The sequence below is a fragment of the Phyllopteryx taeniolatus genome, chromosome 7, assembly GCF_024500385.1.
Source record: "Phyllopteryx taeniolatus isolate TA_2022b chromosome 7, UOR_Ptae_1.2, whole genome shotgun sequence".
Lineage (NCBI taxonomy): Eukaryota > Metazoa > Chordata > Actinopteri > Syngnathiformes > Syngnathidae > Phyllopteryx > Phyllopteryx taeniolatus.
In genome coordinates, this window is record NC_084508.1 from 20,564,961 (window position 1) to 20,592,416 (window position 27,456).

The 27,456-nt window shown below is 40.6% G+C and overlaps 1 protein-coding gene across 6 annotated transcripts; it reads right to left on the reverse strand.

Annotated features, from left to right (window-relative positions):
• Nucleotides 1-127: 127 nt before the first annotated feature.
• rubcn (rubicon autophagy regulator) lies at nucleotides 128-26,526 on the reverse strand. Of its 6 annotated transcripts, XM_061778970.1 has the most exons (22): nucleotides 26,258-26,523; nucleotides 21,901-22,054; nucleotides 19,773-19,856; nucleotides 19,236-19,395; nucleotides 19,036-19,142; nucleotides 18,705-18,915; nucleotides 17,985-18,410; nucleotides 16,147-16,194; nucleotides 15,571-15,666; nucleotides 14,656-14,771; nucleotides 14,375-14,570; nucleotides 13,044-13,151; nucleotides 12,337-12,411; nucleotides 10,441-10,501; nucleotides 9,859-9,991; nucleotides 9,619-9,764; nucleotides 9,409-9,473; nucleotides 9,078-9,316; nucleotides 6,405-6,466; nucleotides 6,128-6,281; nucleotides 4,991-5,084; nucleotides 128-2,237 (listed from the first exon to the last, which is right to left on the reverse strand). In XM_061778970.1, the coding sequence occupies exons 1-22, from the start codon at nucleotides 26,293-26,295 to the stop codon at nucleotides 2,101-2,103; spliced, it is 2,910 nt and encodes a 969-aa protein (XP_061634954.1). In that variant the 5' UTR covers nucleotides 26,296-26,523; the 3' UTR covers nucleotides 128-2,100. The 6 variants fall into 6 exon arrangements, with proteins under 6 accessions (XP_061634954.1, XP_061634955.1, XP_061634950.1 ...); XM_061778971.1 differs by lacking the exon at nucleotides 12,337-12,411; XM_061778966.1 differs by having other exon boundaries at nucleotides 2,095-5,084; nucleotides 26,258-26,526.
• Nucleotides 26,527-27,456: the final 930 nt, after the last annotated feature.

A 27,456-nucleotide genomic window follows, 5' to 3' on the forward strand; every position in this document is an offset into this window, starting at 1 on the left:
ACTGTGCCTGTGTCTCAGGGTGTATGTGCTTGAGTGTCAGGAAAGTGTAGGTTATAACTGAAATCTGATGGCTGTCAAGTCACATTCAAATGTGAAACAGTTAAGCAAACAAGCACCAACCCGCATCAACAGTCTGGCCATTCTTTTATTGTCAACATCATTCTATAACAATGATAAAATAACACAAACAAAAATAATTATAACAATCTAAATTTCAGCCTTTGAAAATAATTCCATCTGTAGTGCACCTTCAGTCACACATAAGAGTGGTGGGTGCTGAATCTGTAGTATAAGGAGAAGCTATGCTGTTAATTTATGTTAAGTTGGTCACTGTGATACTAGTGGACAGATTTGTGGACAATAGTACTTTGGTCTCCTTTGGGTGGACCTATGAAGAGGACTAAAAAAAATGTCAGTATGTCACCGTTTTAAATGGTAAGGTGATGGAAGATGGATGGAAACAAGTCCTTTTTGTGGTTTCCCAATATTGTCTGGTGTTACTGTCTTAATTATGGAGTAATAATAGTAAGATATTGTTGAGGAAAATTATCAAAAAAGTACATTTGGTTAGAATTTGGATGCAATTCATAACAGTGTGCATTTTCTCCTGTCTTGCGGACCAGTAAGGAGAGAGTGAAGAATCATCTTCTGATAAACATCAGAAAACAATCCCACCAGTGACAATTCCATTCCATCTCCCACAAAAACAAACATACATCAGTGCAATAAACTTGATTTTCTCCAGGAATGCCAATTCAGTGACATTTGGAGAAAAAGCTAAGTGCTGATTAGGCTCGTGTAAACCTTTGTGCATAAAGTACAGCAAGGTAGACATACAAACTAAATCACGTCAGTCTCTAAGGACAAAACACACAATACAGGAAAAAAAACAATGTGTCTTAAGAATGTTTTCATCACCCTGAAATCTCACTGGACCAACGCAAGGCAGTAAGCTTCAACTCTGCCCTCGCTTTAGCTCAACGACAAACCTAGTCCTAGCTTCAGCTCAGTCATTCAGTCTTGGATTTAGCTCAACGGCTAAATCTAGTCCCATTTTAAGCTTTGCTGCTAGCTTTCGCCGAGTCACTAACTCTTCCCTAGCGTTGACCACACTGCTAGCAATAACTTGGACCTAGTTTTAGCTCATGCCCCAGCATTGACCAATAATGCTGTGCCAAAATACTTGCAAGAAAGAAATTGTTGTGAAGCTATATTCTCTGTATTTGAAGTCCTAAAAAAAAATACAAAATAAAAAAACAAATAGCTGGAGGTTTGTTGTCAACATACCCACTAGCTTGCAGCATTTTAATGTACCTGCTAAACAGGATTACTGAGGCATGTTTTCTGTTTATTGTCAACAGGGACGGTCCATAGAATAAAGTTCTGCCCAAAGTTTCAGGTTACGCACGAGTTTTGCTGTGGTTGTACCATTTCTGCTTGGTCTTCCCCAGCTTTAGCGCAGCTGTTAAGCTCTACAGTTAGCCTGGCATACTAGCCCTGGAAAATGTTTTTGGTCTCAAGGCATGAGTGTCTATGCCCCCCCCCCCTCCCCCCCAAGAAAACATTCTTATATAAAATTATGAATTAAAATAATAATGGGAGGAATGTACATTGAAAGTCAGTCAGTCTTTCTTTTACGTGACAAATAATAATTCAGCCATTTTAAATCAAAACCATTCGTCCTCAGCAGGCCTGAAGCATGTAAAAGCAATTGTCGGCAGGAGTTAAAAAAACGGAAAAAAAACACAAGTACGATATTTTATCAGCTCCTGTGTTTTGCTGCAGAGGAAAACCAATTTAAGTGCCAATGAACAATCTTTGGCTGTGTGGTGGTGCACCATAGCTTGCCTTTCTACTAGAGGAATTGAGACATCTCACCTGGCATGGCAGCAAACGCTCACTTCTCAAAAAAGCTGTACAAATCTCCTTTTTCACATTGAACACATTCTCCAGTGTTAAGTGCTAGAGTGAAAGGTGCTTGTGATAATAACCAGCAATTAGTTTGACAAAGCACTCAGCCAGGTGGAACGGGTGCAACGGGAGGCATTACAATCACGGTCACATTGTGCTCTACTTCTCCTTGTCTCCGCGTTTTCCCCATTAAGTTCCGCCGCCCTCGTCTTCTTGCTGCTCCATGTTCCTGCATGCCATCTTCTCTCGACGCTCGGCCAGCCTCTGACACCGGGGGCAGTCCTTGGTGACTCTGAAGCAACCGCGGTGGTAACAAGCATGGCACTCTGTATGGAAAAACAACATAAAAACAAGTTAGTTACCATACTGTCAAGTAACATAACAGGGGTGTTACAGAGCTTAAACGTGGTTCACGCAAAATAACCAGTCCAACCAGTTTGGCCCTAGAACTGTGCCAGCCAATCAGAATGAGAGGCAGGCTATAAAAAGGTGCAAGGGTGAAAAGCAGAGAGGCAGAAGGGACTAGCAAGTAGGAAGGTGACACTACGGACCGTACCTTTCACCAGTTCAGACACATCCACTTCCTCACCCACTACAAAGCCTCTACACAACTTCCACACTATATGATCCACTATGATGGACAGACTCAAAACGACAAGAAAAACATTCCAAAAAGTATTTATTTCATGTTCATGGGGAATGAAGCTCAAATAACAGCATGGAAATGTCAACATGTTGAAAAAAATATTAAACTTAAAAAAAAAATTTAAAAAAAAATTTAAAAAAAAATGACAAAATGCCTTCAACGTCACAATCTGCATGATGGTGACACTACCAAAGAATGAAATGGAATGAAAGTGCAACATGCTAAGAAATGTTCCAACCGAAAAGCACAAGTGTAAACATTGGGTCCTTTCACAATGCCTTTACAGGCTTCCATTTTTCTACCTGTTTTCCATGTGAATGTTATGTTGTTGTTGTTTCTGTTTTGGTCTTTGCATGCAGTTAGATGTAACAGAGGCTGACTGTGTTTATGGGATTTTCTTAAATTTAAGATCTGACTCGCTTCTCCTTAATCATAATTTAAAATGACAATCCTTCAATCTTAAGTAAATTTAAAATAATTTTACTTATACTTATTATGTATAGAATCATGAAAATATTGAACAAGTTCTTTATCAAAGACTAACTCCTCCTAGACTCATTTAGTGAATGACTAAGCAGTCTTCAATTTGTCTTTCAAAGTTTTGGCATCCTTAAACATGCAGCTACCCTGAAAAGGAACAGGCTGATTAATTCCTGATCTTATGTTAAAGCTCTGTTGCACCAGTTTTGCAGGATCTCCGTGTGAAAGAGGGTATTGAGTGCAGGAGCAAAGCAACAAAGAAAAGGACAGTGCAGCCTTAGTTATCCCAACATTTTCAACTGAAGTCATCCACCACCAAATAATTGCCCCAAAAATATTAGCCAGCCACCATCTGTGCACATCGACAAGCCACGTGATCACAATCTATAAATTCCCCACCACACAAAGTTCAGAGAGTTAGGAAGAACAAACGGGAAACCACCACACAGCCGAAAAGCTGAGGAATGCTCAGTCAAAAGGAGAGTGACTAAAACACTTCATTTATATATATAAAAAAACATTAAAAAAAACTGCAACTCACCGTCACATTAAAATGAAGAGTTCAATCAATTTTCATGAACGTGTCTAATAACGTCTTTGCTGATAATCCATGCAATAATTGCCTCTCATCCATACAAAGGTAAGGAAAGAAAATATGTGATAGTATCAAGAAAGCCAAACTCTATAAACGCACTTGATTTACCTTTCATTAGATAATTGGTTTAAAAATATCTAATCTAGTGGTCCCCACATAGCAAAAGCAGACACAATAAGAGAACCCTTAAGTCTGTCAAATGTACATAATGACTTGAGTTGCTGCTTCAGTAGCTGTTCTCGGAAAATGGAGTTTACAAGATAGCCATTTACCAAATCAGTTACTCAAAATTTGGCCAGGGTATGACTCATTTTGTGCTCAACTGTACATAGCCAAGTCTGTTATTTCTCAACCATGAATGTCGTCTGCATTGCCCCCCACCATCTTGCTCTCACCCTCCCTCCCCTCACAGGTCTTTCTGCCTCTAGTGACTCTCCGGGCTCTGCGAGTTTTTCGAGCTCGCCAGTTGGTTTGGATCGGAGCCGAATCCACTTGCCCGTCACCCGTACCACCGCTGTCTTCCTCGCTTATGCTTGGCTCTCGAGAAAACACGGCCGATAGTTTCAGCACTTTGGAGATGGCAACTTTCTCCTTTCTTTCCTCACTCTCCTTCGCCACTTCTCTGGCTTTCCCCTCTGCCACCTCCATAGTGCCACCTCCTGGCTCTGATAACATTCTCTCAGGCTCTTCTTGTATGTCTTCCTCTTTCGCTTCTGTTTTGCTGTCACTGGAATCTCCTTTAGAGAAGGTCCTGCCTAGACGGCCAAACCATCTCTCCTTCCTCCCTTGATCTGTTCCCAGTTCATCTAAACTTTCCTGGCTGCTACACGTCTCGCTGTCACTATTCTTTCTGTTACTCTTAGAGAGGCTCTGCTTCAGTCGCTCTAAGTGGAGAATTTTAAGTAAACTGATTCTTTTCTCATGACCATCTTCCCCTTCTTCACTCTTTGACCTTTCTTTGTTGAAAGAATCATATCTCTCCTCACTTCTTTGATCACAGTCTTCTCCTCCTTCCTTCTCAGACTCGCTCCCTCCCGACACCTCCTGCTTGTCTTCAGTTCTGTGGTGCCAGGAAAAAGCTTTTGCAAATTTCCCAGGGGAGAAACCCTGAAATAATCCCACTTTTTCCACTCTTGCTTCTGTATTGTCTGTTGACTCCTCTTGGTCCCCACCCTCCGCTCCCTCAGCTGACTCTAAATCCTCCTCCCCGCCTTCCCCCTCCCTCCGGTCCTTGGAGAGGGCACTTGCCAGCCTACGAGGTTTGGAGATCTTCCAGTCTATCCAGATAATGGGAGCAGAGCTGCGGCGAGGGGGCGCTCGTAGGGCGCCCAGGCCTGCTACCAGCAGAGAGGGCTCACCTTCGCAGCGCTGGCACTTGCTCAGTTGAAAGGGGAAGATGATGTCTTTGTCGTTGCCGCAGAACTCGCACACGAAGCCCTTTGCCTGGCACAGCTGGAGAAGAAACACTGGCTTAGGTAAACAACGCATACAAATGTGGGTTACGTCTTGGCCATAAACCGAAGACCCCCAGTAATTTGTTTGATGTGTATAATTAGAACAGTGTGTCGTCTCCACAAAGAACTGACAGAAAAAAAACCATGACCAAATATGAAACTTGGATCAGACATCACCCAATCGTTAGTTTGAATTTGGTTAAAAGTTGTGATTGGTTGAGAAATTACAACAAACATCTCCGTTTTATATCTGAGCTACGTGTGCCCACTTGTGTAAAATGTCATTTTTACTGTTTGTTTGTTTTGGGGGGGGAAACCTATTTTGTTCACAGTTTAAAAAAAATTAAAAAAATAAACCTTTTGGGGTAAAATATGCCTCCGAAATCTCCCAAAACTTGGATGGCGTCATACAAGCATATCGCACTCGTCGGTAGGAATTAAAGGGTTAACTCTGTGTTTGTGTTTTCTTTGTTCTCTGGCTTTTTGTGACTCACTTGCAGTACAAATTTTAAAGGAAATATCAGCTTCAACAAGAGTTATTAAGAGAAGACCATGAAAGCACGGTTAGACAGCACATTATGTCATCTGTGTGTTTAATTATATTACTAATTGTTGGGGTTAACTTGTTTTTACATTCATTTGACTCTTAAGATATTTGTTAAATGTTGCTTTAAAGGTTAGTGCACAGTTAAACGTTTTACAGTGGTGACAGGAAGAGGATATTTATATTATTTCCATTAGAAAAAAATATTTTTAATTGAAAATAAATTAGGTCAACTTTCATCCTTCAAATTTAACCTTAAAGGTGCTACTATAAATCCTTACAAGTTTTACAAATAACTAAGGATTGTGTTCTAAAAAACAGGGTCAAGACTTCAGCTACCTAAAATATTTTGAAATTTGGATAACCTTTGGGATTGGGAAGACCAGAACAGGGCAAAGAAACCCTTTAAGATCAGTTATAGTGACAGGTTAAGTGACAACAAACAGAGTCAATAAATAAACACTTGATATTCTGAATAAAACCCAAGGTTCTCTTACCACGCAGCCTGCTACATGCACAGTCCCAAGTTTAAGCAGCTCCTTCATACGGGGGGCCAATTCTCCATTGCGCACAGACGAGAGATCATTTAGGGAAAATAAGTAAAGGTCCTCGGTCAAGTGACCAGGAAGGATGTCAAACTGCTCAAGGACCCTGAGAGACGACAAGCACACCCATTATTATTGGTGTGTGGTGTCATACAGGAAGACATTTTGTACACATTAGCCCAAATGATGTGACATGATGGTGACTGTCAAAACAATAAACAAAGCTTACTCCTTTGAAAACCGACATGTCTTGAAGAGATTTTTCATATGAAAGAGCTGCATTCTCAAAACCTAAAATTGAAGAACAATAAAAGGATTTGTTTTTAAAACTTAACATGCCGCATGGAGAAACACAGCACTTTGAATTATGCTTTAACAGAAAGTCAATGTTCAAAAAGTATTCACAGTGCTTCAAGGGGCTCTAAGCAGATAGTGTTTTGTTTCTAAATACATTAAATATGTTTGAAGATAAGTGCTGAAAACATATGCCAAGACTTATCACAATATAATGCTGAATTGTTGAGATATAGCTTTATGCATCTTTTTCACGTTTGAATTGTCGTGATTTTGTGGGCGGGGCTAAAACACAGCCCCGTGATCCCCCACTATATGAGGAAAAAGTGAAATTTTTTTTGGCTGCTCAGTTGAGTGTTAGCTGTACTTAGCTTCCATAACAAGCCCCATTTACCACGCTAGAGTGCAGTTAGAAAGCTAACGATGGCTACACCCCGATAATGCATCTTCGCTGGATGCATCAATTTACAGAACAGCTCGGTGACGTTTTTTTAAGCTCCCAAAAAATGAGGAAATAAAAAAGCGATGGATTGGCTTTTTGAAGACACGCGGATGGCGAGCTGAACATCAACACTACCAGCAGCCGACTCTGCAGTGCGTAATTATGATTGATAGTTTTGCAAACTTTCACCAGAGACAACATGGCTTCGTGGGCAACTTGATACAAGTAAATGGGGCAGTGCTTAACTACCCGGGCTTCCTCCTACCGTTCCGATGTCGTCAGGTGCCGTGTCCGGCTGTGACATTAATGTCACCAATAACAAGGGTAAGTTGACTTGTGTGCTTATTTTTATGATTATAGTAATAAATAATAATATAATATTATAGTTATATTAAGTTGTATAGTTATATTAAGTTGAGCCTCCTCACGTGATTTTACATCGTTTAAGCTATCATCCCCTGAGTATGTTTGATTTGCATGTGGACACACACATTTCTTGGAAAGTTGGGACAATTCCATGTTTTTGGGAAACTTTTTAGAAATTAATAAGAAAAAGATCAGCTCCCGTTTCACTCTCTGTACGTAATATATTTAAAATGCAACTCTGTCAAAGATTAAATGTTTTGAAATCGGAGAAAGGCGTATGGTTTTTATTTTGGGTCATATGAGTTAGCACATGATGGCAAAGGAAACATGAGTCGAAGAAATGTGATTTAACATTAAAGGACATCACGCATAAATAATGTTCTGCCGGTAACTTCACTCATTATGTTGCTTATATACAATAACTGCATACATCTATGGGCTAAATCTAAAGATAAATCCATTTAATTCTAATTTCTCGTGTATCATGCGCACCCATGTACAATACGCACCCCCAAAGTTGACCTCAAAATTCTTGAAAACCCTTCTACATAAGTATAATGCATTTTTACAGTGCATGATTTTGCTTCTACCCATATGATCAAAACGAAGTATATGTATTTTGTTCATTTTTTTCAAATAATTATTCTGAAGTTAAGCACATTATTTGAACACGTAATACGTTATTTTATTTACTTGCTCTTATTTTGAAATTCACAGCCCTACTTTTATTTAGGCAATGAGAAAACACACAGTTGTGCTCATAGGTTTGATTACCCAGGCAGAATTTGTAAGATGGGTATAATTCTTTAAAGAAAACATGAAGGACCAGGAGAAACGCATTTAGTTTTACTTTAATGGGATTCAAATTAAACTGTCCAGCATTTCAGAAAAGCATTATCATCAAACAAAGCATAACCATAAAGAAATTAAGGATGGTTGTTGTCCAGTCATCAGTCGTATTTAAAAAAAACTATTTCACAAAATCTGCCAGGGTGTTTAAATTTATGAGCACAACTGTCCATATTATGCAGTCATAATGTAGCCTTGTCAAATTGGAATGAAAGTGTAGGCTACACTTTTTTCATAGCCTCTAGGTGGCACTGGCATATTAGAATGAAAGTGTACACCTTTCTCATAACCTCTAGGTGGCGGTGGCATATTGAAATGAACGTGTACCGCTTTTTCATAACCTATAGATGGTGGCATACATTTATAAAATGGGAATTTTTTTTTCATTTTGCCCTATACCTATGTATAATGCCCACCATTGATTTTTGACATTTTTGGGGGGGAGGGGGGGATGCGCATTATACACGAGAAATTACGGTAATACTTTTTTAGCATGTTTCCTACATGAAAATTTCTCTCTGTTGTAAAGTTCAACAAATACTATTGGAAAAAGTACTGTAAAACACTTAAATGTTCTGCCTGTTATTAATTATATTTGTTTTTAGTTATTGGACCATTACCCGTAATCGGTGATCAGAATTTTTTTCTGACAAATATCAGCATTGGCCCCAATGAAACCTGATGGAGCTTGAGGCGCTGCAAAGTGGACTCGGCAAAACTACCCAAAGATGGATGTCAAGCTTGTGACATCATATTAAAAAATATTTGAGGCCATAATTGCTGCCAAAGTTATATCAATCAACAAAGTATTGAGCAAAGGATGTGAATAGTTTTGTACATGTGATTTCTTAGTTTATCATAATAAATTTGCAAAAATTGTTCTTGTTGTCATTATGCATGATGCACTGTCTTCTGTATAAAACAGGTTTCCCATTCATAACAATGGCTCACCCTGACAGCCTCCAGAGCTTTAACTTTCTTGTAGAGGCTGCTGTTGATGTCATTTGGATTAAAGAGCGGGTCTCCAGCAATCTTGCTCAGCAAGTCACGGGCAAAGTTGCTCACGTAGTATTTGCTGAAGTCCCACTTCATGAGAATTCGACCGGGAACCACCGCTTGGGCATTCTCGTGGCAGCACTGGCAGAAGTAACGACCAAGGTACTCGCAGTAACGTAGTCTCTTAATATAATCTGTGCCACAAAGGGTTAAAGGGTTGCTATAGACGTGTAAGAAGGGCCAATCAGTGTTGAAACAGCTGAAGTAGCGCATTATGTTTTCGTACCTGGGTCAATGCGAGTGCCGCAGCCAGCACAGCGGTAATTCTGTTTCGCCACAACTATCTTCCTCCTAATAGAATAACATTAAATCAGTTCATTCTTGTTGAAACACAAATAATAACCATGCTGAAGGGTGTTTCGTAAAGCATTTCAACGTTTCAAACAACATAAAATGGAGACAAACAAAACAAAAGAAAACACTGGCGCTCGTGTACTTGGGTGGAGAGTGAATGTTGAAGATGATTTGTGGTCGGGGTGGCGCCCACTCCAGGTTCCCTCGTACGCGAATCCTTAGCTTATAGATATCTGCATGTTCTCCATCATCCGGGGAGATGGGCAGAGAGTCTGGGATGGGCAGCAGCTGAGAGACGTCCGACAAAAGAAGTTATGACTTTAGTTAGAGTGTCACCAATGTTTTAGTGGGCGCAGTACTCCATGTGAGCAGGAAGGCATACTTTCTGTGGCGCATCATGTTCTGGAACCAGCCAGTCAAGCTCAGAGGCGGCAGGAAGCTGCATGCCCTCAAACTGCCTGAGCAAACCCATGGCAACCGACTCCGCTGAGTTGGATTGAAGGAAGGAGGTGGAACTGCAGGACAAGTCATATAATTGGTGCAGGAACTAAAAGTTACTATCTACGAGGTGTGCGCCAATACTGATACCAATACCAGAAACCTTCTACGATACTACACATTGATACCATATAACATACAGCATATCACCAGCCTGACATATACCTTCTGGGTAGGAGCCACGTCACCCTTATGCATCCCTACGATACACATAATACACTTGCCAAACGAATCATTATTAGGTACACCTGCACAAGCGAATGAGGTTCAATACAAGAACTGCATAAAAAATTGTTAAATTCTCACTTTTGAGTTACACTAAAGACATTAATTTAACAGTATGTTTATAAATGTAGAACTCTACTGTGTCACTTTGAGCCATTTACATTATTTGGTTAACGTGTAAGTGCAAGTAAGTGTCAAGTGAGCTACAAGAATGCAAACCAGAACATTGTTTTTCACTTACATGGACTCTGAGCTCAGGAAAGACTTGTTGCTGGAGCCTATGCTGCGCTTTATGTCTGCTTCTGGAACATATAACAACATTAAAAGTGATAATTGAACTAATCAGGCCAAATAATGTCAGGGGGACAAACTTCTATACTATAAAAATATCTGCAAGCACTCAGTGGATGATATTTTCACCACAAGTCACATGACCCTACTTACTAAAGCTAAGCAGCACAGTTTTTAAACAAAATGTTTTGAAAAAAAAATGAGCATCATGTTATATTTGAGAGAGCAGAACATTGGCAACATTATTATAATATTCTAAATGATATAAAAGTTATTTCAACGAAGAAGTATTTTTAAAATCAGATGTCAGAATTCAGTTATACAGGACAGGGAGTCCTTAGTTTGCACAGTGTTATAAGAATACATAGCCATGTGGCACAAGAAGGAATGCTCAGTGACAGTCGTACTCATTTTTACTTGTTTTGCATTTGATTGTTTTATATCTATGGACAGTTTCTCATACAAATATTTACTGTAATTATGAATTTACTATTGCATTAGCATAGGTTAGTGATAGACCACTGCTTATTCTGATTTGCGTACAAACGTTGGCATTCTGAGCCCCTTAAATTTTTCACTCTTTGTTATATTGCAGCCATTTGCTAAAATCGTTTAAGTTAATTTTTTCCCCTCATTAATGTAAACACAGCACCCCATATTGACAGAAACAAAACGGAATTGTTGAAATTTATATATATATATTTAACTCGGGTGCTGTCCATTTCTTCTGATCATCCTTGAGATCGTTCTACACCTTCACTGGAATCTAGCTGTTTGATTATACTGATTGGACTTGATTAGGAAAGCCACACACTATATATCTACTACATAAGACCTTACAACTCACAATGCATGTCAGCGCAAATGAGAATCATGAGGTCAAAGGAACTGCCTGAAGAGCTCAGAGACAATTGTGGCAAGGCACAGATCTGGCCAAGGTTACAAAAATATTCCTCTGCACTTAAGGTTCCTAAGAGAACAGTGGCCTGACTTAAACCCAATTGAGCATCTCTGGAGAGACCTGAAAATGGCTGTCCCCAACGTTCACCATCCAACCTGATAGAACTGGAGAGGATCTGCTAGGAGGAATGGCAGAGGATCACCAAATCCCAGGGGGGAAAACTTGTTGCATCATTCCCTGAAAGACTCATGGCTGTATTAGCTCAAGAGGGGACTTCTACTAAATACTGAGCAAAGGGTCTGAATACTGTGGGGCTGTGTGATATTTCAGTTTTTCTGTTTTAATAAATCTGCAAAAAATTCAACAATTCCGGTTTTTTTTTCTGGCAATATGGGGTGCTGTGTACATTAATGAGGAAAAAATTAACAAATTATTTTAGCAAATGGCTGCAATATAACAAAGAGTGAAGGGGGTTTGAATACTTTCTGTACCCACTGTAACAGGAAGGCATAATCATGTGTATGAACGAAAGTATGACAGCTACAAGGCTTTCAGTAGGCCTCTGAAAGCCTGACAGAGGAAACAAGAGGACTCACGAGAGGATGGATGGCAGCTATACAGATAACTAACCAGTCCCTCTGCAGGCATCATTGGAGGCAAAAACACAGAAAACTGAGCTACAAGCACCTGCACAATATCTAGCCAGCTTGACTCCAAATTGAAAACGTCGCCCTCACATTCTTCTGAGGTATGAAACATGTAACATGACCACCAAACAGTTAACTGGATTTTTTTTGTTTTTTTTTTAATCAGCTAATTGTTATTAGTGAGTGGTGTGAACTAGTTTATCATGACAGACTATTGTGAGACAGAATTTATCAGTTTGGAGTCAAGAAGTGGATTTCCTTTATGAGGACCCCATCCCTCTGAACAGCCAGCAGATACCTGAGAAGAGGGAGGCAAGTGACAAGGAGAGGCCGTTCTGAGACACCGCCAGCAGGGACTGACCCTCACAGCCATCTGAGAGACAAAAACTAACACTCAGCACCTCTATCAGCAAACAGCACCAACATTTCAAACCCAAAGATTGCTTACGTTGCATCCAAACACAAACACAGACACACACACGTTGTCACCCGGGCCCCAAGACGCACAACGAAGCAAATCTCACAGGTCTATAACATAAAACGTATAGATGCACAAAAGAAGTCAACCGGCAGGCTTTACAATAAAAACAAAGCACGTCCATATGTGTCCAGGACATGTTTGAAACTAGGAACGCCAAACCAAATAATTTGCAATCCCACCACTACAACATCCGAATTTAAAATTGCATGGGCTTCCTATTCAGAGCAAAATACATACAATAAATTGCCTATCATATATAAAACTTAGAACAGGTGGGAACCTTTCTGAGACTATGCGCTATTAAATTGTTATGGCCCAATAATTCAGAGACAGGGACTGGTAAACCCTTACAAAGACAAAAACACTTCACCCAGCTATTGTGCACGCTTAGCATTTGTGTGTGGTAAATGATTAACAGTGACATGTATAGTTAGCAGTATGAAGAGAATGTGATGATGGGGTTATGAATGTGGACCCAAAGCTTCCTGTTCACTGATTCAGTTCAATTCTCTCTGCCGTTGTACCTCGTAGTTCACACTCCTCCACCTCCTCGGCCGAGTCGGAATCTAATAGGCCGTGATGGGAGTCCTGGGAGCTCCTCCTTGAACCACTGCTATCAGTCGAAGGGAACACTAGTAAAAACAACAGAATTAGATTGGCATACATGAATATTAGATGTTTAATTGACAGAGTTGCTGTCTTGTCATGGCGGCACGGTGGACGACTGGTTAGAGCGTCAGCCTCACAGTTCTGAGGACCCGGGTTCAATCCCCGGCCCTGCCTGTGTGGAGTTTGCATGTTCTCCCCGTGCCTGTGTGGGTTTTCTCCGGGCACTCCGGTTTCCTCCCAAATCCCAAAAACATGCATTAATTGAAGACTCTAAATTGCCCGTAGGTGTGAATGTGAGTGCGAATGGTTGTTTGCTTGTATGTGCCCTGCGATTGGCTGGCAACCAGTTCAGGGTGTACCCCGCCTCCTGCCCGATGATAGCTGGGATAGGCTCTAGCACGCCCGCGACCCAAGTGAGGAGAAGCGGCTCAGAAAATGGATGGATGGATGGATGCTGTCTTGTCATACATTTGATAATCAAATAGATCGTAATACAGGAAACAACACAAATGCCCAATACAAATATTGATTTACGCAAATCAGGGTTTGGACTAGACCCCTCAGTTGTCACTGAACCTTAATTCTTCATCTTACCAAGACCTTTGGAAAAAACTTTATATTTCCACCATAGTGGGAACAGTGTGGTAAAGGACATTTTCTGTTCCAGCCTGACTGCGTCCCAGTGCACACAGCAAGTTCTATGAAGACATGGTCGGAGGAGTCTGGTGCATAAGAGCTATGCCATCAAAGCATGCGGCTGAACTACACCAGCGACTGAGAGCCAGGTTCTGACTGGGTGAACAATCAAACCCCCCCGACCTTCTTAGTCATACATCGGTATGTGTAATGGTTATAGATGTGCCCATATTCATTTTGTATATCGTGTCTGCCTCACAGTTCTGAGGACCGGGGTTCAATCCCCAGCCCCGCCTGTGTGGAGTTTGCATGTTCTCACTGTGCCTACGTGGGTTTTCTCCGGGCACTCCTGTTTCCTCCCACATCCCAAAAAAAAAAACATGCATGGTAGGTTAATTGACATCTCTAAATTGCCCCTAGGTGTGAATGTGAGTGTGAATGGTTGTTTGTTTGTATGTGCCCTGCGATTGGCTGGCAACCAGTTCAGGGTGTACCCGGCCTCCTGCCCGATGATAGCTGGGATAGGCGCTAGCACGCCCGCGACCCTAGTGAGGAGAAGCGGCTCAGAAAATGGATGGCTGGGTGTCTGGGAAGTTTAACTGCAGCTTACGGTGCTGGGAGGCCGTGCAGGGCGGTAAGCGGTTGCGACGGATCTGCTGCCTTCGTAGGCGGATCTTCTGCTTGAGCTGCTGAATCTCAGAGTCACTGTCTCCTTCCTCCTCCCCCTCCTGTTGACACCGCAGGTTGTACTTCATCAGCTCAATGGCCGCAATGAGAGACTCTGAGATGCTAAAATGAGCGTTCTCCTACATAATGAAACAGAAACAGAAGCTTGTTTTAAGGATCTGACCATTTTTGTCAATTTCAGCATCAAGTTCTATAATTGAGCACCTTTTCAAGGTCAGCACAGCTACCAAAGTCCTGCTCTGACAGGTAGCTGATGAGGCTCTGGCCCTCTGATGGCTTCCTGAACAAACCATCCGGTGCCCTGCTGTGCTGAGACCCATCTGGATCAACCAGAACAAATACATAAACAGAAAGCTAGGAAACAATAAAACAAAAACACATTGCAAATCCCCTATTTATCAAAGCCGTTACAAACCTACCGGCAATGGGTCAAAATCGGCAATAGACGGAGAGGCCCTACAATTATGTTTTCGCTTTTTTTTAATATTCTTATCCCTCAAGCCTGCGACCCAGAAGAGGTCTAACTAATCGGGAGAAGTTTCATCATGCAACAAGATAATGACCCAAAACACACTGCCAACACAACAAAGGACTTCATCAGGGGGGAAAGGTGGAAGGTCTTAGACTGGCCAAGTCAATCACTGGACTTCAACCAAATAGAGCATGCATTTTACCTCCTGAAGAGGAAACTGAAGGGAGAACAAAAAAGAACTGAAAGGGGCTGCAGGAAAGGCCTGGAAAAGCTTTCAAGTGAAGAATGCAACAGTCTGGTTAAGTCAATGGGTCGCAGGCTTGATGCAGTTATTGCAAGTAAGGGTTATGCCACCAAGTATTTAATGTTATTTACTTTAAGTTAATTTAATCATGTCTGTTCCAATACTTTTGCTCACTTGAAAAGTGGGTGGCTTCCAACAAAAGGTGCTCTGTCCTGCGTTGTTTATCACATCTAGATGTAAATACCATAAAATGAAAGCTGGAATTCTGAACATTTGGTCTCATATTCATCATTTGATCTGCAACCCAAATGTCTTCAGTATACAACAAAAACAAAGGAATTGACCTTGCCGTTCCAATACTTTTGGAGGAGACTGTGTACTGTGTCAGGACATCTAAACTCACAAGACTCCATGTAAAGGGAAGTGGGCGTGCTGGCATCACTGCGCTGGGATGAGAAAGGGTTGTACTCCTTAACGCAGCAGTCTTCGCTCACCGTTTCTGAAGGACAAAACATCCATATTTAGTGCCACAGACTTTCAGCAAATTCATTTAAGCCACATCATTCCTGAAGATGGGAAAATAAAAGGGCTTTTAATTATTTTGGTTTCTTTTTTTTTTTCCCCACAAAATGAAAGTTTTTTTGTTTGCATGCAGAGACAAAATAATGGATGCTGAGCTTCGATATGACGGCCCTCTATTAAAAACATTGTTATAAACATCATAAGAGCTGCAATAATTTCTGGTTTACAGCTTTACTTCAATGTACAGTATCACTGATAATGTGACTCATGAGGATGTAATGATCACTGCAGGAACGCACAACAGCAAGGAAGGTGCATGATGGTCTCAAAATGAACAATCTTGAAAAACAAATGGAACTTGATTTAAATTATGAGAAAAGTTCATCCACATGCAGTGGAAAGGAAAAAAGGGTGAAAGGGGTCAAGTGATGGAGTACAGTGGAACTGCACTGACAACCTGCTACCGGATCCTCTATTATTATGGTGACTTTCCGGTGGGCCCCTCCTTCATGCAAACAGTAGAAAAAGAGGTAGAGCAGAAAGAGAGCATGTTACCTCAACCAAGAAAGGAAAACTGTGAGCAAAGAGAATACTGTAAAGCAGTTTTAAGTTAGAGAAAATGTGAGTCTATCAGTCATTTCTGGAGCAAATTTCCACTTTCTCCCAGTTGAATTATACATAGTTTCTAGGTAGAGTCAAATGTAATTACACCATGTGTAATTAAAAGGTCATAATATTCTCTAGTGTACGCTGGCTATAATGTATCATGTGTCACTAATAGAGATAAGGATAATATTCAATTCATTAACTGTTAAAAATTTGGTCGAATGTGTGGAATTGCTAAGTGATTACTCATGCCTTGAATCAATTGAAGTAACACAGAGAGCACTACTGAGCTGCAACCAGCAGTGGGTCTGCTGATTGAGTCTCGACTAGTTCGTGGACTGAAAATGAAAACATGACATCAGCTTTAGGAAGTTAAGCTTCATCCACGCTACAACAACGCTTACATGCAGTATTATTCTGGTATCGAAACAGGAGTTCAGTACACTGAGAAAAGATTCTCACATCCCATTAAAAATTATATTTAAATTGCCAATACAGTAGTCCCTCACTATATCGCAGTTCACCTTTCGCGGCCTCACTAAATCACAGATTTTTTACAATGCAATTTTGCATGCTGTTTTTTACATCGTACGAACCCGCATTGTGTCCTAATTGACTTTGCATATTTTTTACAGTGCAATTCTGCATGCTGTGTTTTACAGCGTACAAACCCGCATTGTATTCTGCGTCCTGATTGGCTACGGTACTGTAGACCAATTTGAATCCATCTCTTCCGTGCCATGTCTCCTGTACAGCACAGAATGCGTTCGGCTTGCTAAATATAAATTAGTGTTCCATTGCTAGCAGTGTGACTCTAAAGGGCCTCCTGTATGCAATTTTTCTCCCAGACAAAACCAACAATGTCGACGAAACGTGCTGCACCGACAAGGGCACCTGCGGTCGCACCAAAAAGGCAAAGGAAGGTGCTAACTATCGAAGGTGGCATGTCTGTTTATAAGAATCTTCTCGCCCAGAAGAAAAAAAAGCGGCAACAACTACCTATAACTATGTTCTTCTCTTGGAAAAAGACAGTGGAAAAGGACGCTACAGCGGAGCTGCGTCAGGACAAAGAGGGACGGTCAGAGGAAGCGTGAAATACGCGCGAGTCACAATTAATAACTTCTTATGTTTCCAACCTCATAAGTTGTTCATTACAATTAAATTTGTTATTTCTAAAAATGTTCATCATTATTTGTCAGAAAATGTTTACATTTGTATTTCTTAAACAAATGTTTGGGCATTAAAACAGGTTTTGACCTTTGTTTCGCTATACAATAATATTAACAATAACAAGTACAACAACAACAACAATAATAGTAATAATAATAACAATAATGTACTTATTTTTCTTATAATAATTGTAAAAAAATAAAGTTTCCTACTTTGCGGATTTCACCTATCGTGGGTTATTTTTGGAACGTAACCCCCGCGATAAACGAGGGAACACTGTAATTCATTAGTCAATTGAGTAAATGTACTCAAATGCTCATCTCTATTCACCAATATTTTGTGTTGTGAATATTGATACAGCTAATGATCATTTCAATTCAGTTCCAATCTAACCAATTGTACTGTTACAAAACATTCCACAAAGCAAGTGTGTATGACCAAAAAAATCACGAATTACCTCATCACCCCCATTAATTTAGTAATCAGATTATTATCTGCGACTAGTTCAGATTTACTTACCTTTCCTGAGTTTTTGGGCAATCCCTGTGTCGGAAAACGAGCGGGTGTGTCCTCGAGACCCTCGGACTGGTTCTTTCTGGCCCTCTGAAAAAGATGAGCGCCTGGGTGGAGGTAGAGCCATAGAATTTGGCTGTGGGGACAGGTCCTTGCTCTCGCTGGGCTCACTGCTCTGTGTGGAGCTTTGGGTGTTGCGGCGATTGCGTTGGCACAGATTACCAATGGCCAGGTACTCTGGACCGTCGTCAAATTCGCCGTCACCTGAATCTCCCGTGTCAGGCTGTGCGGAGGAGGGCGAGGGAGACTCTGAAAGAGAGCTGGAGGGTATGGACGCATGTCCAGGAGGGGGTGTCACACCCTGCTCGCTCTCTTCTGGCTTGGTCAAACACACCCAGGGAGGACCTAGGCTGCTGGCTCGTGAGGTAGTATCTACAATAGAATTCAACAGATGGAGAGATGAAGTCACAAGCCCTGCTGCAAATACTCCAAAAAAAACATGAATAGCGTCTTCTCCCCCAGATTTGCGATTTGCAAAAAAAATAATATTGTTTGCAAAAAAATAATATTGTGTGTGGACATTAACAATTCTCATTTGCAATCACCGTAAAGTATGTTTTTAGTATACTATGCAATTAAAAATCTTGATTCTGAAAGGAAATGATGTACTCATTTAAATTGACCACCGGATTACATGCTTACTGGGAATTAGCAATATTTCCTCACTTGCACTCTTGCTGACTCCTGTCATGTTGCCACTGGTGGTCGAGGCGGCCACATCTCTAAGGGAGTTGTTCGATGTGGTGAGCCTCCGGTTTAAAGACTCTCTTGCAGGTGCAGAGTCAGCGGTTCGCCAGGCCCCACCAGCCCCGGGCAACACACACAGGCTCTGGCTTTTCAACAGGCCAAGGCATGGCGGGTTCTTGAGAGGGGACAGCTGGAGGTTGTAGGATGTAAATGTGTTCAGGTTAGATAGGATCTGTCATCACTGATAGGTACATTTAAAAAACATGTGAAATCACCATTCCTAACTCAAAAAAATCAAACTCAGACCCACCCCCACTGTGTCTATTTGGGCCAACAGTTTGGGGTTATTCTGCTCCACAGCTTCAAGACACTGGAACATGGCGGTGACGTGTGGCTCGCTGAGCAGGTAGGCATCCTCTGGAAAATCAAAAGATTATGGCGGGAGAGAGGTCACGAAGAGAAAACAATGACAGAATATCGTGAAGGCAGTTTCATGAACAAATGTCATACCGTTGTAGTATTTTCTTGTATGTCCCTGATGCCGAAGCAGAGGTTTGAGCTGAGCTGACAGCATGTGGACCTGCAAGCTGTAAAGCAGCCAGCGCTCAGCCTTGTAGCTCTCACCAGCACTCTGCACCCTGCTGCTCACTACAGGCTCCAGGTGACTGAACTATCAACGGCAGGAAGAGACAGCAAGAAAAAAAAAATTTAAATAAGGAAAAGAAGACTAAAAATGTATTCTTCACTTCTATGGTAATCAACCTCATGTCAATAATGCCCGATATTAGTCGTTGCTTGCTGTTCATATTGTGACTCGCTTATTTAACTACATGAGGGACCACAATAGTAGAAAATACAACGCATGCGCCCACTACCACCATCGGAGATTTATAAAAATAAATTGAAAATAATTTAAATTGCCATTTAAAATCATAACGGCATACATACAGTACATTATAGAAAATACATGTACAAGTGCATAATACCTCTATTCGTTATTAACATGAATGCGTGCATTAGAGTGTGAGTTTATGTTGAAAAGTGTACCTGTTCAACATGTGAGGCAAACTGAGGGTTGATGTAACGAACACACCACACAAATGGCCAGTAGTCTCTCTGCTTATAATACACCTGCAATCCCAAAAAAAGATCAAGTATCATATGAAGTATTTTATACATAAATGCAATGTACTGACAATGTAGTCAACTCTGATGAAACGTGTACTCAGGCACACAACTGTCCTAGTGTTCTGTTTGCTATCATGAAAGCTCTTCATGCCTTTTTGGGCAACATGAACATGTCAATGATATTTATTTTGGCAAACAAGAGATTTACTTTTCTCAAAAGCCTGATGCAATGTTACAATGTCACAGGTTGAACTGGTTTTCATTGGCAAATATTGATATAATCATGAGAGTTTGTTAGAAGGGAGTACTATCATTTCACAACTACACTTTCCGAGAAATGGAGCGTTTCGCAAAGAAATATGAATTCTTAGGCTGATTAATACATAATGCTTTTTCTTTGTCTATTTTGTGATGTTGTCAAAGAAAGGTAGCAGTCATGGCAAAGAAGAGAAATATAATAACCACAGCGCCAGAAAGGGAACTATTAGCATTGGACTTGGACTCTTTCTTGGATGCTCAGTACAATATAACTAAAGTGACAATAATACAAGAAGATTGTATAATGATTAACTAACACACTTACATGACATTATGAGAATCCCCTTTCATATTTTTTTTGCATGTTTGTCACACTGAAATGTTTCCCATCATCAAATAAATTTAAAGACCACAAAAGTACACACAAAATGCAGTTTTTAAATGAGTAATGGGAAATACTCTTTCTGCTTTTTTTAGTTTTTCAATTATTCTGATGTTCATTGAAAAATGCTGCCAGACAGAAAATGGTTTTAGAGGACAGACAGAGGGACGGGGGGTAGGCCAAAGGAGTAGAGCAAAGAGAAATATGAATATTGACCACTGACCCTATTACTATGGTTACCGGGTCCCTGACTGGCAACCATTATCCCTGTACCGTGAATGTGTGGTGGGGTGTCATGCGAGAGAATCATGAGGTTCTTAACAAAGTGCAGCCCTAATGAAACCCCGAAATTCCTTACAATTGTACGTTAAGAAACGTTCTTAAACGGTTGGCTTATTTGCTCACGCAGTAGAGACTTATTTGTTTCCAATTAACCTGTTCAAAACAGGTGTTTTTGAGCATTCCTCAACTTTACCAGTCTTTTGTTGCCCCTGTTCCAGCTTCTCTGGAAAGTGCTGGAGGAATCAAATTCAAAATTAGTTAATACCGTGCCATGAAAACGTATTGGCCCCCTTCTCAAATTCTTATATTTTGCATAGTTTTCCAGCTTTCATGTTTAATACCATCAAACAAATGTAAACATCAGACAAATATAAGAATAATTGGGTCATATTATTCTGATATTTACATTTGTTTGATGATCTTAAAGTGGGGAAACTATGCACAAATATAAGAATTTCAGAAGGGGACCAATACTTTTTCACAGCACTGTAGTTGCACAAAAACAATAACATTAATCAGTATGAACATTAAATATCTTCTCTTTGAAGTGTATTCAATTGAATATAAGTTGAAACTGATTTGCAATCCACGGCACTCTGTATTTATTTCCCAATTTCTTTGGAATTGAGGTTTTTAATATATTTTTTAACAAATGAAAATTAAGCATATTAAAATATTACTTAAAACACTCCCTGTGCAATTAATAAAGGTTTTATGATGACTCAGGAGCACTTTAGATATATTATAATATATTGCTCTGGTAAAAATTGGACCAGTTTCACAGAATCTGGGTTGTGTTGGAAATTACAATAAATCCATGAATGGATTGTATTGTTTGAGATAAGGCGATTCTTAGGCATTAAATAATGCACTTTCTTTTTTAAACAGGTACTTTGTTTTTTTTATCCACTTTTTTTTAATAAACAGCATCCACATTATAATTAAATCCATAATCGCACACAACAGATGCATCAAGAAAGGCACTAATTGTATGTCAATGGTTAATGTAGCTATATTATATACCCAGTAAACCGGGCTCACTTGGCTGCAGTTCATGCTAAAACTGATCGGTGGTCAGGTTGTTTTGAAAAAGCTTGTGATTTTGAACTGGCCTGTGTGTCTGACCTGCTCATTCTTCAGGCCATGGCTAAGAATGTTGTTCATGTCCTTGTGTAGGCGCTGCAGGCCGCCGTAGCGGGACCAGACGTTGGGGTTGTTTGTGGTCAGGAGGCCCTCCACTGTGGTCTTCAGGCTGGACAACAACTTCCAGAGCTCCCGCCTGGAAGGAAAGTCATGCAGAGGAGAGTAACGACATGAGGGGAGCAAGTTTAGGAATGAGGAAGGACGCTGAAGAAGTGCTGGCATTAGCAGTGTTGTGGCTGAATTTATTACTTACGTCAACTAAAATTAAATATATTTTCAGGAATTGCTAAGTTCCAGTAACTGCCCTTAAAACTAGAATCAGCAAAAAAAGTGAAAGTGCTGAGAGCTAAAAAATAACAGACAAATCATCTCATGCTTATTTTGCAATAGATAAATCCTTTTGAGTTCAAAATCCTCAAGAGTAGAGGTTTTAAGAACTTCCACAGTCGTATGCCTCAAACGTTGTACAATTTGTCCTAAATTTTTGTCAGCAAATGTTGGGAGATTTCAGCTTGGTGACCATCGAAAGGATTAACTCACAAAGTGTGCTTTGCTTTTTCTTTGGCTTTGTGTGATGCCCCCACAAAAACATTGAAGGCAAACCAGGAAAGTGTGATGAGGACCACAGAACAGTAAACTGAACATACTGCAACATAGGAAAGGCTCTGGCTGCTCACTAAAACATGATCAATATAATTAATATAAGTGGCATAGACAAATTAATTGTACCAAACATAACATGCAGATGAAAGCATAACTGAGTATTTTAGCTTCATTTTACCTTCTGTTATACCGCTATTAACTGCATGTTGAAACTACTTAAAACATTGTTGTGTTAATAAAGGTTGGAGGTTCCACTGCGCTTTTAGCCAAACACAAGCACAAAATGTGCATGACCTCGTGTTGTTATGTCAGCCATCATCTGTTCATTGTGCCTGCAGAGGAACACTCAGAAATGCAATATGGGTGCATTGTCTTCAGAATGACATGCGGTATTCCAAACAGTGACTAACTCGCTTCTCACAGCTATTTTGCATTTTCATACTCAAGTCACAGCGGTGGAATGCTGATGCACCAAAAATGTGAATAAAAGTTTACTTTCTTGAAGCTATTAAGCACTGGCTTGTATCGACATAGGACTAACTTCCTTTTGCCTCAAGTCAGCAGACAGGAAGGCTGCTGAAACGCTGCCCCTAAATCAAAGCAACAATTAAATGCCTTCTCAGTGAGGATGACCAACTCGGGCAATCCTTGAGGGTCAATTAGAAAACACTGGTTATGTGGCTTCAGCTGACATGTGACCTGTTCTTTAACAGCCAGTCTTGAAATATGCTGGAGGGAAGGAAGGATGAACTACAGACTAACAAGAACTCATTGGCTGTGTGACTGCACTCCACACAATGACAATAAATGTAATCAGATTTTAAAGACGCTGCTGACTCACTGAAGGAGGTTTGTAAAAAGCTATGGAACCTGCAAAAGGCACGGCAAGGTTTATATCTGAAAAACAACTTATCAGATCACATGATCACATTATCTATTTGATAAGTCATGTACTGTACATCTCTACATACACATGCCAAGGAGGAAAATTCCAGAACAAGAAGGTTAAGATATATTTTGTGCGTGTGTGTGTGTGTCAGGGAAAAACCTGGAACAACTTCTAACTACTGTGGAAAAGGAATTAAATATATTGAAAAACTGGTTTGACATCAACAAATTGTCACTAAATTTAACTAAAATAAAGGTGATAATTTTTTGGCATTAGACAGATAAATAAACAGGCAACAATCATGATTAACTCCACTAAGACAGAAAGAGTGTGAAAATAAATTCCTTGGAGTAATTACTGCTGATAAACTATGTTAGAAATCCCATATAAACAATGTGAAAGTCAAGATGTCAAAAACCACAGCTATTCTACAGCAATCTAAGGAGGTCTTAAACAAAACATACGCACTCTACTGTTCACTGGTACTGTCATACAGTATATGACTTATTGTGTTGAAATATGGGGCTATATGTATAAATCCAAAACTTACTCAGTATTCCATCTACAAAAAAGGCAATCAGAATTATTAATCGATCTGGTCCCATAGAACCAACCAATACACTATGTACGCACTCAAATTCTACGACTTGGTTGAATTCAAAACAGCACAGCTGATGTATAAAATACACAACAATTCACTTCCTCTCACTACTCAGAGGCTGTTCAAGATAAGAGACAGTTGTTATAATCCGAGAGGAACAGGGATACTTAAAAAATCTAAAGCAAGAACATATAAAGCAGATGCGTTTCCATAAGAGGAATTTACTTATGAATTGAAAACATAGCTCCCTAATTATGTTTAAAAAGTTGTTTAAAACAAGAGTGATAAAGAAATCACGAATCAGGTATAAGGGAATCAAATAAAATATTGTATGTTGTGTATATGTATGTATGAGAGATAAACACACTAATATTGATTAACTATGAGGATGATGAAAAGATAGCTTTGCAGTTTTTATGTATTTCAACTGTCAATCTCCATTAAACTTGGATGGACCCTTTATTCATAGTTATTTAAAGTTATATGTATTAGGTATGCATGTGTGGTGCGGTGGGCGACTGGTTAGCAAATCTGCCTCACAGTTCTGGAGATCGGGGTTCAAATCCCGGCCCCGCCTGTGTGGAGTTTGCATGTTCTCCCCGTGCCTGCGTGGGTTTTCTCCGGGCACTCCGGTTTCCTCCCACATCCCAAAAACATGTGTGGTAGGTTGATTGAAGACTCTAAATTGCCCGTAGGTGTGAATGTGAGTGCGAATGGTTGTTTGTTTATACATATGTGCCCTGCGATGGGCTGGCGACCGGTTCAGGGTGTACCCCGCCTCCCGCCCGAAGATGGCTGGGATAGGCTCCAGCAGCCCCTAGTGAGGTTAAGCGGTAAAGAAAATGGACGGATGAATATAACGATACTCACAATATACGGCACATGATTAATTTAGTACTTTATAATGTCAATACCACTTTACATGGACCGGCTTGTTCAAGATTCTTAGAATATGTACAACCAGCTTCCTAACTCATTACTATTATACTTGTCAGGTATGGTCGCAGTATTAGGGGTAGGACCCGTTTTTTACTTCCTCCAACATAGACATTGTAGATTCCCTTGATTATCATTTCTTTGTTTACTTTGTTTTGTTTATCTTGTGTTGATTGATTTGTTTTCTGTATACAGTGCCATGAATTTATTGGCCCCCTTCTCAGATTTTTCTTAAGTTATTTTTAGCATATGGTAGGGGATGGAGCCTAAAAATGGGCGTGCCCCAAAATGGCCCCAGGGCCATAGTTTGGATAGGACCAGGTATACATGCTAGCTGCGTGGTGTTGATGCTTTATGATCCTCCCTGTTTTAAGTGCTTTAACGTCATTTTGTGGCATCTATAAGCAATTACAAACCTCTTTAATAGGGATGGCATCAACTTTTTCCAGATTTTCACTGTTAGTCGCAAGTCTAGTTTGTTCTGTATCCCCCGCAAATGTCGGGGGTTCACTGTATATTTGATTTGATATATTACAGGAAGCAATATTGTACAGTGTATTGTATGAAAGCATTTAGTATTGTGTTATATACTTACCGTTTTATATTTGACTTTTATATTTATCGCCTATAAGTGTTTTACTGTTTTTTTCCACTTTCGACTTCACTAGTGCGTTACCTTAGGTTACTGTTACTATAGTCCCCTAGGGCGCGTCTCGACGTTAGTACAAAGTATGTTAAGTTTGAACCGTGGTATGAACACTTAGGACCCCCAGTGCGGTACTGTATTCATAAAACGAATGGTAAAAGGGGAGCTACCGCATTCAGACCAAAGCAACAGCACCAGAAAAGCGCTCGGCTCCGACCTTGTGTGTTTGTGTCAGCACTCCTCACCAGGCAGGCCTGACGAGTAAAATTCCAGAATAAGACTGTTCCAAAACGACAGTTTCTGATAAAACACAAGGTCAAAGACCTCGCTTCCAGCGCACACACTGCCCTACCACACGCCAACTAACAACGCGTATATATATAAATATAAATATATATATATATATATTTTAAATGAGTATAGTTTCTGTTTGTGAATTTGACAACTGTCAACATGAATGCCAGCTAATTAGCCTAGCAGCTAGGTGTTAGCTTTATCAGTTTTGCCAGCTGACAGGCGCCCATGTAAACGCACAATTCTGGAGAGCGGTGTCACGTCGCCAATATGCCCAGCGTGGACTACATGTATTACACATGCGTTTCAACCTTCAGCCGACTATACCCGTACAGAGAGCAAGCCACATCCCCGGCTCTCACTCACTCACCTGCGTTCCGCCGCCTCTCCGTCCGACGTTATCTCCATGACTTCTGGCAGGAATCGAGTAACGGGCTTTCTGAGTTACTGCATGAAAATAGCTGGAATTGCCGAATATATCACAACAGCAGCATATGTTTGTTTCTCAAAGAATGTGCACAGGTTTGCAGTTGTCAGCCATCTCGGCACCGCCTGTCTCAGGCGAGCCCGGAATCCAAACAGTGGCGGAGGCCATGTGACCTGCTTGCATCCGCGAGGAGTGAGCGGACAGCCCCCCCTGTTGTTCGTCTTCGATGGCGCACCATAAGTATTGAGCCAAGAGGGCGGATAATGTACGCATGCGTAATATTGATTAAACTTCCGTTTACCAAAAAGAAATCGCCACCTTTGTTGACCACAAGATGGCGCCAAATTACAGTCTGTTGTGTTGCTAAAACCTATCCATTTATAAACGTACATGACAAATTTGCACATCTCTCGTATCCCACAAAAAACTGATATTTCTATTTTCTTTCATAAGGAATTCTTTTTAAAGTCAATTTATCTTTTTTTACAGTTAATATTTGTATTTTTTTAATAGTAATTTAGTCTGTGGGTTAAACAGTACTGATTTAAAAAATATTACGTCAACACTAATAATATCCATCCATCCATTTTCTGAGTCGCTTCTTCTCACTAGGATCGCGGGCGTGCTGGAGCCTATCCCAGTTATCATCGGGCAGGAGGCGGGGTACACCCTGAACTGGTTGTCAGCCAATCGCAGGGCACACATAAGCAAACAACTATTTGCACTCACATTCACACCTACGGGCAATTTAGAGTCTTCAATCAACCTACCACGCATGTTTTGGGGATGTGGGAGGAAACCGGAGTGCCCGGAGAAAACCCACGCAGGCACGGGGAGAACATGCAAACTCCACACAGGCGGGGCTGGGGATTGGACCCCGGCCCTCAGAACTGTGAGGCAGATGCTCTAACCAGTCGCCCACCGTGCCTAAAGAGTGATTCGTTCGTTGAACTTCTTCGTTTGTGATCCACTGAGGAGCGATTTACTAGTACGATGAGTGATTCGTTTGCGCAACGGCGTACTACGCAGTGAACGTACTCATGAGTGATTTTAACCACAAGTCCTGAAGTCCTCGTGGGGATAGCGTTCACTAGCAGCCGTTTCTTCAAGCTAATGGCTAATGTTGAGTCGGTCAAGCACAT